The sequence below is a fragment of the Dromiciops gliroides genome, chromosome 2, assembly GCF_019393635.1.
Source record: "Dromiciops gliroides isolate mDroGli1 chromosome 2, mDroGli1.pri, whole genome shotgun sequence".
NCBI lineage: Eukaryota > Metazoa > Chordata > Mammalia > Microbiotheria > Microbiotheriidae > Dromiciops > Dromiciops gliroides.
The window spans coordinates 613857746-613874090 of record NC_057862.1 but is presented as its reverse complement, the minus strand read 5'-3'; the positions used below and the strand labels follow the sequence as shown (position 1 = coordinate 613874090).

The 16345-nt window shown below is 39.0% G+C and overlaps 1 protein-coding gene across 7 annotated transcripts in view; it reads right to left on the bottom strand.

Annotated features, from left to right (window-relative positions):
• Positions 1-16345, bottom strand: part of SLC8A1 (solute carrier family 8 member A1) — a 519883-nt gene that overhangs the window by 46699 nt on the left and 456839 nt on the right. For all 7 annotated transcript variants that reach the window (XM_043983113.1, XM_043983112.1, XM_043983115.1 and 4 more), the window contains 2 exons: positions 13869-13999; positions 9152-9251 (listed from right to left, as the gene is read on the bottom strand). In XM_043983113.1, the coding sequence (XP_043839048.1) occupies positions 9152-9251; positions 13869-13999 (231 nt within the window). The remainder of the gene's footprint in view (positions 1-9151; positions 9252-13868; positions 14000-16345) is intronic.

The following is a 16345-nucleotide window of genomic DNA, read 5'->3' as shown; positions in this document are numbered from 1 at the left end:
TCAATTTTGTGTTTTCAGAGACTTTGAAGGCTGCATAAACTCTAAAGAATTATACTGACGTTGGGGAACATAACCTTTTAAAAAGCAGTAGTTTGATCCAAAATTCCATGGCCCTACATAGACCTGGCATGAGAATATTCTAAAGAAACCCTCCTTTGTGGGAGGGATAGTGACCAACAGACTAGTCTTTCTTACTTGTTTTATGTTCACAGAACCATAGAATTGTAAAATTGGAAGGGTCCTCTCCTGCATGCAATTTCTCCTGAAGTCATTCCTTTCTACTTGGCATCACAAACACTCCAACCAGAGATATAATGAATGTCAACCTCATTTGGACTTTCTGAAACACTTGCAAGGTGCTCTGTGTGAAATGAGGTTTGCCTGAAAGGTTTCTGATGTCCTCTCCTCCTCCTAGTCCTAATCCTGGAATATAATAGGAAAACTGCTGGGATATATGGTTAAATCTCCTTTCTCTTTCTTTCTTTCTTTCTTTCTTTCTTTCTTTCTTTCTTTCTTTCTTTCTTTCTTTCTTTCTTTCTTTCTTTCTTTCTTTCTTTCTTTCTTTCTTTCCTTCCTTCTTTCTTTCCTTCTTTCTTTCTTTTTGCAGGGCAATGAGGGTTAAGTGACTTGCCCATGGTCACACAGCTAGTGTCAAGTGTATGAGGCCAAATTTGAACCCAGGTACTCCTGAATCCAGGGCTAGTGCTTTATCCACTGTACTACCTAGCTGCCCCCTGAATCTCCTTTCTTTAGGGTCAAATAATTCCCTTAAGTCTTCCTATATTAAAGTGTAATAATCTAGCACACACAGTAATGTTACTATAAGGCCCAGAGAACAAGTGATGAAATTTAGGAAAAGTGAGTGGCAAATGAATCCTTGACTGTTAAACCTCAAATCAGCAGCATGGAATAGCTAGGTTCAAAACCCAGTGATACCACCTATTAGCAGTGCCTCCTTGGGGAAGTTACAATTGCTATATAAGATTTACTTTCCTCCATTACAATATCTATAGTACTTAGTTTCCTCCTCTTTAAAAACGAGATCGTGATACTCTTTTTGGTCCCATACCATACCACAGTAGGAGTGGGTATACCAAGGGTTGTGCCAGTAAATGGAGAAAGGCTCAGGAAATGAAAAGGGAGACAGGCTGAGGGCATGGTGCCATGCCACTGAACCACAACTGATGGAGAGCTTTGAAGCTGAAAGGCAGAAGGGACATCGTGATGTCTGTGTCCATGGAAGGTTGTTGTTTTCAGAATGTCAGGCTATTGCTGTCTGGGCATAGCCTGGAATCTGTTACCTGCCTCATATGAGGGATTGTGGTGACAGACTGAAATGGAGTCCACAGTTTCTGATCTGGTGTGAGTAGTGTGAGAAGTTTATATCCAGCTGAGTCAAGAAGAGAAGGCACAGTATAGGATTAGCATCATCACCATCTTTACAGCAATGAACGGGGCATCTAACTATGGGTCCTGTCAGCTGCATTGGGGGGAAATGTCCTTTTGCTAGATCTTTACTGGGACCAAATGAGAACTGAGCTGCTAAGACAGTGCTCATCTCTGGGATGGGAGATAAGAGAATGAAGAATTTCAGGCTTTTCAGGCCTTTGGCCTCAGCTGGGTGAGGGATGAAATAGAATGTACAATCTATGTTTATATTTGGACTTCGATTCCATTGGTATAAGAACTTCTGGGGAGGAAACCTTCTTTCTCAAGGTAGATTGGAAGCATCTCTACAACTGAGAGTCTTAAAGAGTTGTCTAGGGTAATTAAGGCATTTAGTGACAGGCCCAGAATCCCAGAATCACATGACCAGTCTGTGTCAAAGACAGGACTTGAACCCAAGACTTCCCGACTCTTATCCAGTTCTTAATGCTATGATGCATCTCCATGTCTGTTACACATGAAAACATGCTACTGCTCTTATTCGTTTGTATTTAACTCCATTAAAGTAGTAGTACTTAACTTGGGGTCCATGACCTTATTTAAAAATATTTTGATAACTGAATTTCAATATAATTGGTTTCTTTTATAATCCTATGTATTTTTGTTTAATGCATTTGTTTATTGCCAAAGGAATCTGACACGAAAATGATTAAGAACCCTGGTATCAAAGGCTTATCACAATGTTCTTGAATAAAAAGTAAATGAATTAGGAAACTTTATTTTCCTAGTAGGATGCAACTCCATGTCATAATTTTGTTAAGCCCTAGACCAATGGGAAACATTTCCACTCAGCAAAAGGTTATTATTGTTTGTCCTTCATTCTCAAAGAGGACCAGGACATTGGGAGGTGATGTCATAACTTGCAGTGAATTGGATTTAAGTGAGGCAGGGCTGTACAAGGTCACCAACCTCACTCTCTCCTCCAGAGCCATCTGTCTGGGTCTAGTGATAAAATATACATCAGGATGACTGGAGATGGCCCTCAATAAGGCAAGTGGAGTTAAGTGACTTGCCCAGGTCACACAGCTAGAAAGTATCTGAGGCCAAATTTGAACTCAGGTCCTCCTGACTCCAGGGTCAGTGTTCTATCCACTGTGCCACCTAGCTGCCCCACTCAGTGGAGTTTAAGGGAGAGAAGCAACAAGATTTCTGAGAGTCAGATTTACCCCAGAGCTGTTTCTGGTGGTGAGTGAGCAGGACAGGTGACATGAATGTTTGATTGACAGCCTGATTGCTCCGTGGGAACAGACACAAATTTCCAGTATCCCTCCTAGTGTCATGGGGGGAAAAAAACACCAAAAACCAAAAAAAATTTACATCACATATCTCACAGGCTTGTTGGGAGGAACAAATGAGCTGATATATGAATAGCTCTTTTTAAAACCTCTATAGCACTACGTAAATATGACATTGTTATTTAAGTCTTGGTTTGCTCATCTGCACAATGGGGATAATAATATTTACTATGTCTCTCCTCACAGAGATGTTGTGAACAATGTACTTTGTATATATAAGATATTATTATTAAAATGAAACCATAGTACATGCAATAGGTGGAAATAAATCAGAAGAGCCAAAGAATCATAGTGTATTAGGAAGAAAGAGGACTTTAGGTCATTTAATTAGTCTATCACCTTTATGTCGTACATTTGGGGCCACACAGCTAGAGAGTGATAGAACCAGGTCATCCAGAAACTAGTGAAGAAACCCATAATATATACTTATGAATAAGAAGCAGCTAGGTGGCACAGTGGATAGAGCACTGGCACTGGAATTAGGAGGGTGTGAGTTCAAATCCAGCCTCAGACACTTGGCACTTACTAGCTGTATTACCCTGGGCAAGTCACTTAACCCCGATTGCTTCAAACACCTGGGGCCATCTTCAGTCATCATAATGTATATCTTACCACTGGATCCAGATGACTCTGGAGGAGAGAATAAAGTTGGTGACTTTGCACCCCCCGCATTTAAATCCAATTCACTGTAAGTCATGACATCATCTCTGGATATCATGGTCCTCTTTGAGAATGAAGGACAAACAACAACTCCTGAGTACATTTTTAATAATTGTTTAGCATTTCCTGGGAAGGCCTATACTCTTAGGTTTGCCTAAGCCACTGAACTGCCAGAAATTGAAAATAAAAAGCTATAACTACCCTTTATTATTTTAAAATAAACCAAGCCCTTTTACAATGCCTGAAAATCAACAATAAAACTTAAATCCATGACTCTTGGTAAGATTTTGTTTTTTCAGCAAATTATACCAATTTCATTGTCCATTAAACCACCATAAGAACATTCCCATTTTTGCAGCTACTTAAATTTCATCACAGTGACCAATATTGAATTTGGTAACTGCTTTTTCATGAAATTCAATGTCTACAAAATAGATTTGTTTTCTTGAAATTTTATAGGCCTCCAAATAGTATATTAATTCAAATGTACCAGGAGTCTGGAAAAATTATGGTGTATTTTTGTGGATCCAAGTCTACTTCCAAGCAGTCACTTGAACATTTAGGGGAATAGAACACACATGAGGTCACAGACCCATTCTCCCACTCACAACCCAAGGGGGCCTGGATGGGGCCCACCCACAGAGTAAGTATCATAAAATTGCTTCCCACATACAATTGCACCTGAATGATTTGTTACAGTTAAGTCTAAGCTATCAAGGTCATGGGATATAACAATTTATTTTGCTTTGCTGGAAGATATCTATTTTTACTTGTGTGTTAGGATGGTGGAGTGAAAGAATTCTGGACTTAGAGTCAGGCAAGCCCTGGGTGAGAATCTAGTCATTGACACTTATTAGCTACGTGATCACGGATGATGATGACGACTAACATTTATGTAGAGATTATTATGTGCCAGGGCAAGTTCTAAGTTCTTTAAAATTATTATCTCATTTGATCCTCACAACAACCCTGGGAAGTAGGTACTGTTATTAACCCCATTTTACAGATGAGGAAATTGAGACAAACAGAAGGTTCAATGGCTCTTATCCTCTGTTTGACCAGGGTCATACTGCTAATAAGTGTCTGAGGCTGGACTTGAACTCAGGTCTTCCTGAATCCAGGCCTACCACTCTATACACTGTGCCACTGTCTTATCTGTCAAATATGTAGAAAAATATTTGTATTATCTACATCATAGGGATATTGTGAGTAGAATATTTTGTAAAATCTTAATGCTTTGTAAATCTTGAAGCACTATATATACAAATAAATATGTATAAATGCATATGTATGGTACAAACAATTATAATTCACTCTGTTTTTTGGGAGGATAGGTTCTGAATTGTGATTTCATTAGTACAAGGAACTCCTTGTGAGCAAACCCTTCAATGTAGATCAGATCTTTGAGAATTGTCGGGGGCAGCTAGGTGGCGCAGTGGATAAAGCACCAGCCCTGGATTCAGGAGTACCTGAATTCAAATATGGCCTCAGACACTTGACACTTACTAGCTGTGTGACCCTGGGCAAGTCACTTAACCCCCTTCGCCCCACCAAAAAAAAGAGAATTGTCTGGGGGCACTCAGAAGTTAAGATTCTTACCCAGGATCAAAACACAGGATATGCCAGAGCCAGAACTTGAACCCAGAACTTTCTAACTTTAAGTGCTGTTCTCCCTATTTTTTGCATGGCTCTCAAAGTTTCACATGGAGGACTGCCTACATACACAGATGATGACTAGATGTTTGTTGAGTAAAGGAAGTCATAGGATCATTACTATGGAGCTTGAAGGGACCTAAGAGTTAATCTAATCCAACCCCTTTTTTTAGAAGAGAAAACAGGTTCATAGAGACTTGCCTAAGGTTAGGAAGCTCCTCAGTTTCTAAACTTGAAGTCTTCTTCCTCCAGGTTTGATTCTTACATTGAGTCATAAGATAGCATAATTTTTCACTTAATGACATCTTCTTCAAAGGCCTCTGTATGGGCATTGGTCCCAATTTGTAGGTGGTAAAATGGTTAAAGGAAAGGCTTATCAATTGGCCATTATTGCACAATACATTAGCCATAGTAAAAAGTTTTCTTACCCATGGATTAGGCGGCCCTCTTGGGCCATGCCATAGATTTCATTTGTTGGGTTTGGCCACATGTTCTTGGCCACATTGACACCATGCTCTGATCACTTATTAACTTCAGTTCCTTCTATCATATTCTTTTCTTCAGCCAACTATCTCATAAAATGCATGCCATAGCTCACTATGTATCACAGATGATGGTCAAAGAGAGAGACTGTGGATTGCTCCATGTAAACTCATCCAAACTATGGCAAGTATGAATTCAAGGTGCGTGCAACACTGAAGGTGGGTTAATAGTGTCTTGTTAATATAAAGAAGTCAGCACATGAAGTGAATAGATTGATGAACTAATGATATGAAGATCAGTCAGGTATAACAGATAGAAGGATACAAGAAGATATAGGTTCAAGCCCTTCCTCTGATAATGGCTGTATAACCATGGTCAGCATGGAGGCAGCTGGCCTCCCCAGCTCAGTGGATAGAGCACTGGACTGGGAGTCAGGAAGACCTGAGTTCAAATCTGGCTTCAGATATTCCCTAGTTGTGTGATCCTTGTCAAGTCACTCAAGCTCTGTCTTCCTTAATCCACTGGAGAAGGAAATGGCAAACCACTCCAGTATCTTTGCCAAGAAAACCCCATAATGGGGTCTCAAGGAGTCAGGCACAATTGAGTAACTGAACAGCAAAACCATCATCAAGTCCCTTAACCTTTCAGGGTCTCAGGCAATTAAAACCCTAAATTACAGATTAGCAGCTGATCTAGATGAATAGATGGAATTTCTAAACTGAAAATTTCACACGCAAATATACTACATATATATATATATATGTGGGTGTATATTTGTATATACCTACTACACATGTTTACATGCACACATATACATATGAATATGCACATATGGGCAATTTAACATATTCCTATATGTGCGTATATATGCACAAATATAGGTTTTTGTACTGCCTATTGGAACATGCTATATAAAATACATATATATTGTATTTGTGTTTGTAGATGTTAAATTATCTACACATGCACATGTACACACCAAATATAGATCTGTGATTTTATCAGTTCAGGGCACTCTTCTCTTATCACATATAAAGAAACAAAGGGACAGAGGTGGCTCATTTACGTAATCATAGCATGAGTATGACAAGTCTGATATTAGAAAATCGCTTACAGATGTATTTAAAAATAAACCTGATTATACTCTGCATCCATAATGTAGTTAAAATACTAAATGAATCTCTCATCTTAGTCATCATTCAAAACAGCAAAGGATTATTTATGGTCATCATAGATCAGAATTTTCAGGGACCTTGGAGAATGTCTAGTCTGTGTCCACTCACTTTATGAATGAAGAAGCTGGGGCCCATGGGCTAAAGTGAATCACTCAGGGTCTCTCACACACACACACACACACACACACACACACACACACACACACACACACACTGACTCACAGCAAACCTGGTATAAAGAACACTGGATTTGGAGTCAGAAGACAAATTTTCAGTTTATTCATTTATACCCTCCATGTATGTATGACCTTTGCAAAGTCATTTCAATTCTGAAGGTGGCCTCAGTTTCTTCTAGTATAAAAATTAAAAGGTTGGACTAAATGATCCCTAAGTTCCCTTTCAGCCCCAACCTATGATACCACAGTTTGGTGGGCAACTGACAGAGATATGTGGCTTACTTGATATTTAAACTCTACATCATGAATTCACAATATATTTGGAGTTACTGACAAAAGCAAGCCTGAGATATGTCTTAGACTAGTAGATTTGTCACAGATTCTCTCTGTGACTACTTAAATAAGTCATCTGTCTGTTTCTCTGTGAAAAACAGCAGAGCAAGTCACACCTCATTGCTTGGAGGTAAGGGTGGGGTCAGGCATTAGTTAGAATTATGGAGCCATAGTAATATTGTATATAAAGGAAAACCCTGACCTATCTTTTTCAATCCCCTTGCTTCAGAGCAAAGAATTGTTGAGGTTTGCTAATGCATTTCCTTTGAATGGTCACTACCATTTAAAATTCATAAAATCTCATGGCATACTTAAGTGGAGGAAGTGAAAGAAATGAAAAGCATTATGAACAGCACTAATAATAAACTGAAAAAAATCTCATCCATCCTTTTTTGCCTACAGCACTTAGGGTTTTTTTAAGAGTGTTTTGTAATAAGCAATATTCTGTACATGAGTAACTGTATTGACACATTTGAAGAATGTGCAGGACTGTTTTAGGATTCATTATTGAGCATATGATACCTATTTTCAGTAGGCAAGGCAAATTTAGTAGGCCCCCTTTATGTATCAGATTATGTATATGTGTATGTATATATGTATGTGCATGTGTATACGTATATGTAGTACATATAGTATATATATGTACATATATACATACACACATCTTGTCTTTATATTGTTGTTTGTACGTTGTCTCTCCCATTAGAATATAAACATCTTGAGGTCAGGTACTTTTTTTTTCTTTCCCCAGAGCTTAACACTGTGGCAGTCATATAGTAAATACTTAACAAATTCTTGTTGACTGAATCTCATCGATATGTAGCAAATACTATATCTAGGTAACTTCCCCTTCCCCTCCAGATTCTACATCCCACCTTGCTAGCAAGAAATCTATTTATCTTTGTCAGGAAAAACAAAGGTTTGGCAGAGAATAACACAGTATGGGTAGTTATTGGTATAATGTCTTAGTGCTATTTCCTTGTCATCCTTATTGTCCTTTTGAAATTTCCATTGTCATCTTATGCCTTTGGGCAAGGTACTTTTTCATATACAGCCCCATGAACATATTTTTTAAACTATAGGTGAAGACCACAGAAATTTGGAACTAATGGGACTTAGCAGATCATCTAATAATTTTTCTAGCTATAGATCAAAGGAGCTTCACAGCCCTTAATTTTTTTTTTTTTTTTTTGGTGAGGCAATTGGGGTTAAGTGACCTGCCCAGGGTCACACAGCTAGTAAGTGTTTAGTGTCTGAGGCCGGATTTGAACTCAGGTTCTCCTGATTCCAGGCCCGGGGCTCCATCCACTGCGCCACCTAGCTGCCCCTCACAGCCCTTAATTTTTTAGACTCTTCTCCAACACTCGATTCTGTAGATCCCCCTTACATTATAATATAAAGAAAGTAAGTTTAAGATAAGTTAAGTGAAATGTCTGAAGGTATAAAATTAGTTAATGATAGAGCCCCTGGGACCAGAACTGAGGTTCCTTTATCCATTGCTATTTCCATCATACCACATTGACTTTAACATTTACACAGCTAGGTGGGGCAGTGGATAAAGCACTCAGCCCTGGATTCAGGAGGACCTGAGTTCAAATCTGGCCTTGGACACTTGACACTTACTAGCTGTGTGACCCTGGACAAGTCACTTAACTCTCATTGCCCCACAAAAAAACAAAAACATTTACACAAAAAGGTAATATTGAAAAGGAAAGAAGAACATACTATAGTAGAAGTCTGAAAACATTTGTTTCATGTAGGCAGACAGTCTTAATGTGTTCAGTAAAAGGAAACACATGCTACATATACCTTTTACATCTCATTGGTTTTCCTATAGAGAAGGCAGTTGTGGGCAAGCTGGTCAGCATGCTGACACTGAGCTCAGAGATGGGCCCTGCTAATTTGATTACATGCAGAGGCTAGGACTTACCAGCACTGACAGTGATAGCTTCGATGAACTGTTCTCTCCAGCTGTTCGTCCCAACCACAAGAGCTAGGTTCGTCTTCTTAATAAGTTTGTCGACAGTACTCTAGAAAGGTGGAAAAGAATGAGGTAATTAACTACCGGGCTGGTTAGGGCCTGAGGAAATCCAAGACCATGCTGGCTTTAAAAGTCCAGAGTTATGTAAGGGGGAGCAGATGTCAGGCTCAGAACAAGAGCGTTGACTTTAAATGCCATTGTGATTCTGTATACAAGCACAGCTCCTGGTTCAATAATGTACACAAATGGAAAACTGTTCCAGGCACCCAGGATGAGAACACTCCACTGCCTAATGACAGATGGAAACATTAAGAATGGCCTCAGTGATTATCATAATAAACACTGAAAAACTTCATCCATTCACACTGAATGGGATTGGGGATGCTTTGTCAACTTTGTGTTGTCTATTGTTCCATCACCATTCTGTTGCCTGCAACTGATGGAATAGTGTGTTCTGCTCAGTAATAGAGATCTTATAAGAGGCCAGAGTTGGTTGAAATTATAGATCTAAAGAATTTCTTTTTATTCTGTAATGAAGAGCAGTAGGAGAACATAAAGATTACTGTGCAATCCACATCAAATGGAGCTTTATTTTTTACCTCCCATTTTATTAACCTTATTGTTGTTGAACTATACCCTTATATTTCCTCTAAAAAACTTCTTTTTTGAAGTCAATTTTTTCTTTCATTTCCATCATTTTGTTTGTTTGTTTGTTTTTTTTACCACCAATAGGTTTCATGCCCCTTAATTTTTGAGACATGCGTCACACTTAGTTCTGTACAATTAACACTCTCTGGTTTTCAAAAGGTCAATTTTGTCAACAGCAGCAGCCAAGCAATCTTCAACTAAGAAAGCGGGTAATCTACATACAAGACTTTGGATTACACAGACTATCGTGAGAGAGCAGGCATTCTTAGCACAGCGGGGCAGCCTTTCCCGGCTCAACTACTTCAACTAGTCTACCCATCCACCAAACTTACTGTCAGCATGTCCTCCAAAGCCCACTCATTGCAAAGAAGCACAAACACACACACAACTTTGACTTAGTTCAAAAATGTACCAGTTTTAACATCATGTTGACTATGTAAGAGCTACCTGGGGAGGCCTAAGATGTCATAAAATAAGGGGAACCCGGAAGGCATAGTGGTGAATAGATGCTTCATGTAAAAAGGCAGAATTCTTGACCAAGAGCCAATGTCCCAATGGTGATGAGCAAGTGGGAACATATCATCTATATTGAAACTTGAAGCAGTCTCCTGAATTTGGGACTCATTCTCCTGTCTCGGAGTCTTTACATAGACTTTCCCTCAAGCCTGAATGCATTCTTTTCCTCATCTTTGTCTCTTAAAATCCTAGTTCAGGCCTTCTCTTCTACAAGAAGTTTTTTCTTGTTACCCTAGTTATTAGTGTCCTCTCTGTCCTCAAATTATCTTGTATTTACTTATCTTTTTTTGCATAGTTTATCACCCTGTCCCCCCAGGTAGAACATAAGTTCCCTGAGAAGATACTTTTTCCCCGTTCGTTTTTTGTGTCTCCAAACCATAGTACTGTGCTTTGCATACAGTAGGCACCTAATAAAGAAAGACTTGTTCTACTGAACAGTACTAAAATGTAGGTTATTATTATTATTATCTATCTCTAGAAAACACAATATATAAAAAGGCTTTCTAAAAGTAGCTCGACAGGCCGGAGAAAAGAGATTTGGTTAGTCTGTGAGTGGATTCCCTAGCTCTGAGTAATATTATCAAGAGTAACAATAAGAGCTTTCACTACTGGCAATCACAAGTTCAAGGGATAAGTACCAGTTTATTCTGTATGGGACTCATTCATCTCTCCACAAACAACTATGGCATTTAGACTACTATCAAGTCAAATCTCCATCTACTATGTTATAGGACTGAGCCTGTTGCTTATCAGATCCAATGGACACATCAGAGTGGTCTGGACAAAGCTTCTCTCTATGGGGTTCTTAACCTGGAGTCTCAGAACTTTGAAATCCTTTGGAATCTTGTAAGTTTGATTTTGTGCAGTTAAACATCTTATTCTGAGAAGGGGCCACAGGGCTCCATCAGACTGCCAAAAGGGTCTATGCTACAAAGAAGGTTAAGAAGTCTCAGTCTGGGGGTGCCCATCAATTGGGGAATGGCTGGACAAGTTGTGGTATATGAATACAATGGAATACTATTGTGCTGTAAGAAATGATGAGCAGGAGGAGTTCAGAGAAACCTGGAGGGTCTTTACGTGAGCTGATGATGAGTGAGATGAGCAGAACCAGAAGAACATTGTACACAGTATCATCAACATTGAGTGTTGACCTACTGTGATGGACTATATTCTTCTCACCAATGCAATGGTACAGAAGAGTTCCAGGGAACTCATGATGGAAGAGGATCTCCAAATCCAAGAAAAAAAAAGAACTGTGGAGTATAGATGCTGATTGAACCATACTATTTCTTTTGTTTGGGGTGCTGTTTTTTTTTTTTCTATTTTGAGGTTTTGCATCACTGCTCTGATTTTTTCTCTTGTAACAGGATTAATGCAGAAATAGGATTAATGTTATTATGTGTATATATATATGTGTGTGTATCTATATCTATATCTATATGTATAGAGATATATAGATATAACCTATATCAGATTACCTGCTGTCTAGGGGAGGGGGGAGGAAGGGGAGGGAGGGAGAAAAATCTGAAATTGTAAAGCTTGTATAAACAAAAGTTGAGAACTATCTTTACATGTAATGGAAAAAATAAAATACCTTATACATAAAAAAAATAAAAGGAAAGAAAATTAAAAAAAAAAGAAAATAAAACATCAACCCAGAAAAAAAAAAAAAAAGAAGTCTCAGTCTATAGGCTGAAGCCAAATCAGTTTGGTTAGCAGAGGGCTGCTAGGGTGCAGAAAAGGTCTGATAGTTGGACTTTGGCTCCCCTTGTAATAAGTATTGTTCAAAGAGCAGTCTTGAGAGAAAGGAAACTTTTAAAAATGTGTGCAATTCAGGGCAGTTATTATTAGAGCTTAGTTTGCATATTTATATCCAGGAACTTTATGATACTTAGGGCTATTCCTGGGATTCAATTGGCATATATACCCCATGGCCATGTGGGAGGGGGACATATGGAGGTAAATTGGTGATTATTGCCAAGTCCCTTACACCATAGGTTTGGACACTGTTAAAAAGGGGTGCCAGCTATATTCTGTAGGGGCCTCCTTGGTGATTAGAACGGCTCACCCTGAGTAAGGGGAGTGTTAATGCATCTGTGCCCTGCCTCAGGACACAGCAGAAGACAGCAGATAGAGCACAGTGTTGTGCAGATTCGATTCTCTGATAAGATTCTGGAATATCTGAACAAGGTCTTTAAGAGACTTGTTACCTAAAAGTATTATTTCTGGAGAGAATTGTCCATAACTCAGACCCCTCTCTGGGATATTATAAAAAGCTCTTTAACTTCTATTCCTTTCTCTAGTCTTCCTATTTTAATCCATTGTCCAAACAATTACCCTCAGATGCTTCCTTCTCAAAAGCCTTCAAGGGTTCCCCATTGTCTACTTCTTAGCTTGACATTCAAGACCCTTCACCATCTGGTTCCCCTGCAATTTTCCAGCCTTATATGACATGGCTCCCTTTTGTGAAACCCATGCTGTAGCCAAAATAGGCTGCTCTTCATTCCCTGAATTCATCCTGTTTTTGCTTATCTCCATACCTTTGCTTATAGTATTGCCTGTCCCTTAAAAAAAACCTCTTCCCTTAAATTCTTTCTATTCTACCATGTACCCCAATTGCCCATGAGTCTTCTCTGATCCCTCTGTTCAGAAGTAATCTCTTGCTCTTTTGATCTTTTCTATGTACTTGCCAGATTGTAACTTTTTATAATTAATCAAGATCCTTGTCTAATTTCCCTTATAAGCCTCAAGGGGGAAGGTTTGCCCTTGTAAGCTACTAGAGGACAGGGATTACATCTTATTTCTCTCTGTATCTCATAGCAACAAATATCATGCCTTTTATATGATAGGGTCTCTACAGATTCTGTGTGTTTTGAACACCTTGAGAGACTTGATCTCAATAATGTTGTTAAAAGAACTATGCTGCCATTCTACTGATGTTGCTCAGTTCCTAAAATGGCCTTAAAAAAGGAGGAAAGGGTAGATGAAAGCAATGTCATGGGCAGAGATAGCCAAAGCTAATGGATGAATGAGATAAAAGAAAAATCATCTTCTCATCTTTAATAATATGTCTACTTTTCTCTGACACATTTTTTTCATATTAACTCTGAATCCCTGTGTAGAGAATAATCTCTTAGATTCCATCTTTACCTCCATATTTGAATCTTCCCTCAAAATCCTGTTATATAAAATCACCTTAGAGCCTTTAGAATGTTTGATAAGATAGCTTTGCTTTTCAAGTCACGGGCTTGGATTTAGTTTTGCTTTATCCCCTCTCCACTAACATCATATTCCCAGTATTCTTGCAAGTCCATCTTGAATTCATGAGGCAGTAAGTACTCAAGGTTCTGTTTGACTATTTACACTGCTGTTGCTTGCAATTTGGGTAACATGGCCAGTGATCTTGGCCAGGAGACTTCCAGAAAGCCTGATGAGACAAAAGCCTGGGGGTGGGGGTGGGGATAGGGATTTGGCTTTGACGTGGCTGTGGTAGCAAGTGTACCTTGAACTCATAGGACTCTTCAATGATGACTTCAAGTTTCGTGTGTTCTCCAAGGATTGGGCGCCCCATTTCTGCAATGCGCCGTTCCTCTTCCTCTTTGCTGGTCAGAGGCTGCTTATCATCATATTCCTCTGCAAAAGGGAAATAAGAAAATGCTGGGGATTATGGTCACTCTCACTCTGGAACCCTGGGAAAAGAAACTCTATGAGGGACAGTTGCCACATTTTCAGCTAAAGCAGTTGCTTGTATGAAAGTATGAGTCCTGGAAGGCATTCCTTTGCAAGGGAGGAGTTTCTACCCAGATCCCTCTTAGACGCAGCCTGCTTTAAAAGACTAAGAAATGACTTCACTGAAGTATAAGCATCTCTATTTCCTTATTCACTAAATATGGTCAAGACTGCTTGGGGAGAGTTTTACAATCTTGATCTCACTGTGGATGTTAATTCCAGATTTATTTCAGGATATGACCTAATATTAACATCAGTTGAAAGTGACTCCACTTTCATTTTCCATCTCTTGTAGACAACAAAAATGAAAATAGTATAGAGCTAGAGAAATGGTGTGAGACAAGATATACTCTCTGCTTCAATGTTCTAGGTGGTAATGGGAGTTTTGAGCACCAAATATTCCTATTCTATCTTTTCCCACCCCTTTCTATTCCATCTGACCCCATCCCATCTCATCCTATTCCATACCATTCCATCCCATATCTTCGCTGGAGAAAACACCTAATCTTGTGGTATTGTTCAGAGCTTTGAGGGCTGTTAAGAAAAACTTTATAGCACTTAACCTGCAATAATTAAGAGGGGAGGTGGTGTTATTTTGGAATAAAACATTCATTCCACCTGAGAAAGATTATTTACAGAAGTCCTCCATTAATATGTTCTATGATGATATTAATGGGGGAAATGTCTGAGCACAGTTAACTTCACTTAGGATGAAGATTAGTGGACTGAAATAAAAGCTAAAAAGGTCATCTAAATGTAATAAAGAAGGAAAAGGCCCATGAGTCCTGAGCCCCTCATCTCCTAGGTCAAGAGAGGGAATTAAGCCTATCCACTTCCTGTGAATAAAGGTGGAAGCCAGGTAGTCTTGGGTTATGTTGGGTAGCACATGAAACTCAGAAATCATGGTCTGTGTTGGTCTTACTTGTTTCCATCAAACTGCCTGTCAGTGGGAGCCTATCAACAGTGGATACTCCTGAAAGGAAACTGCTTCTTTCTTATGGTTACACATGACAAATATCTTTGCCTTTTTCTATTTAAGTTAGACATCTAGCTTACTCCCAATACTCCTTTCCATGGCGAGGCCTACAGTTTCACTTGGAGGTGCAGACCACTGAGTTTTAACACTTTTTGTTCCCAAAATGGAGTACCTAAGATATATGCCTAGGCCAGTCCCTTCCAGATGAAAACAGGATTCAGGTACAAGGCTGGCAATGATTCCAAGAAGCAGATGGAATAAAAACATGTTCACCATTTTTGGGAAAAGTATATCAAGTGACAAAACAAAATGGGAAGCGAAAGCAAAAAATAAGCATGTAAATGAGCCTTATGAAGAATATATAGTCATGGCTTGCTGAAAGGATTTTTAAACACATCTTTAAATCACTCAGGGTAAGAGCCCCAAAGAAATTAGATTGCAGCTAAAAGATAAATGACCAAGGGCCTTCAGCTACTGAACTTTTATGGAAGGCAAGGAGGAGAGACAGGAGTTTTATGGGAACTGGCAACCCAGAAAGGGAATGTTTATAGAAGTCTCATGTACACATTAGTAAAGGAGGTTGTAGATAAAGATTTTTGATTCCCCCAATTTTTGTTCTGTGTGTCTATGGCAATAATTACACATTTAATCTCACAGTAGTGTGCTTCTTCAGGGCAAATGAATTATATTTGTTTGTTGAAAACTGGCAAAAAAAAAACCCAACAGCCCATAGTGCTCTCAAAATTAAATCTGGAAGGGAACTCAGAAGATGTTGCTAACATCCTCACTTTATATTGAGTAAACTGGAGCTAGAGAAGTTAAATGACTTATCTAAAGTCACACAGTTAGTAAACAGCAAAACCAGGATTTAAACTCATGTGTTCTGAAGATCAACCCAGAGTGCCTTTTTCCCCATCTCTGTACATACTGATTTTTGTTTCCTTCCCTAGGAGGAAGAAGCAACATCATTGGGATTCTGGTTCAAATGGTGGGGTCCTTAAAGGATGATGCTTAATGTGGGCCCCAATATTGAAACGCTTCTACACTTTTCCAGAGACAGATGTTTTCTAAAGGGTTATCCTGTATGATATTTGCACTGGGCACAGTGTGTCCACTTTGGTTAATGATATTGGAATAACATTGTTTAATAGATTTTGTACCACACTGGAAGGAAAACAACTTGTTTCTATTCCTGGTCGCACTATTTTCCTAGTCATGCCTTACACTTTTGTTTTGACCCTCTGCCTTTGCTTATACCATTTCCCTTTTATTTT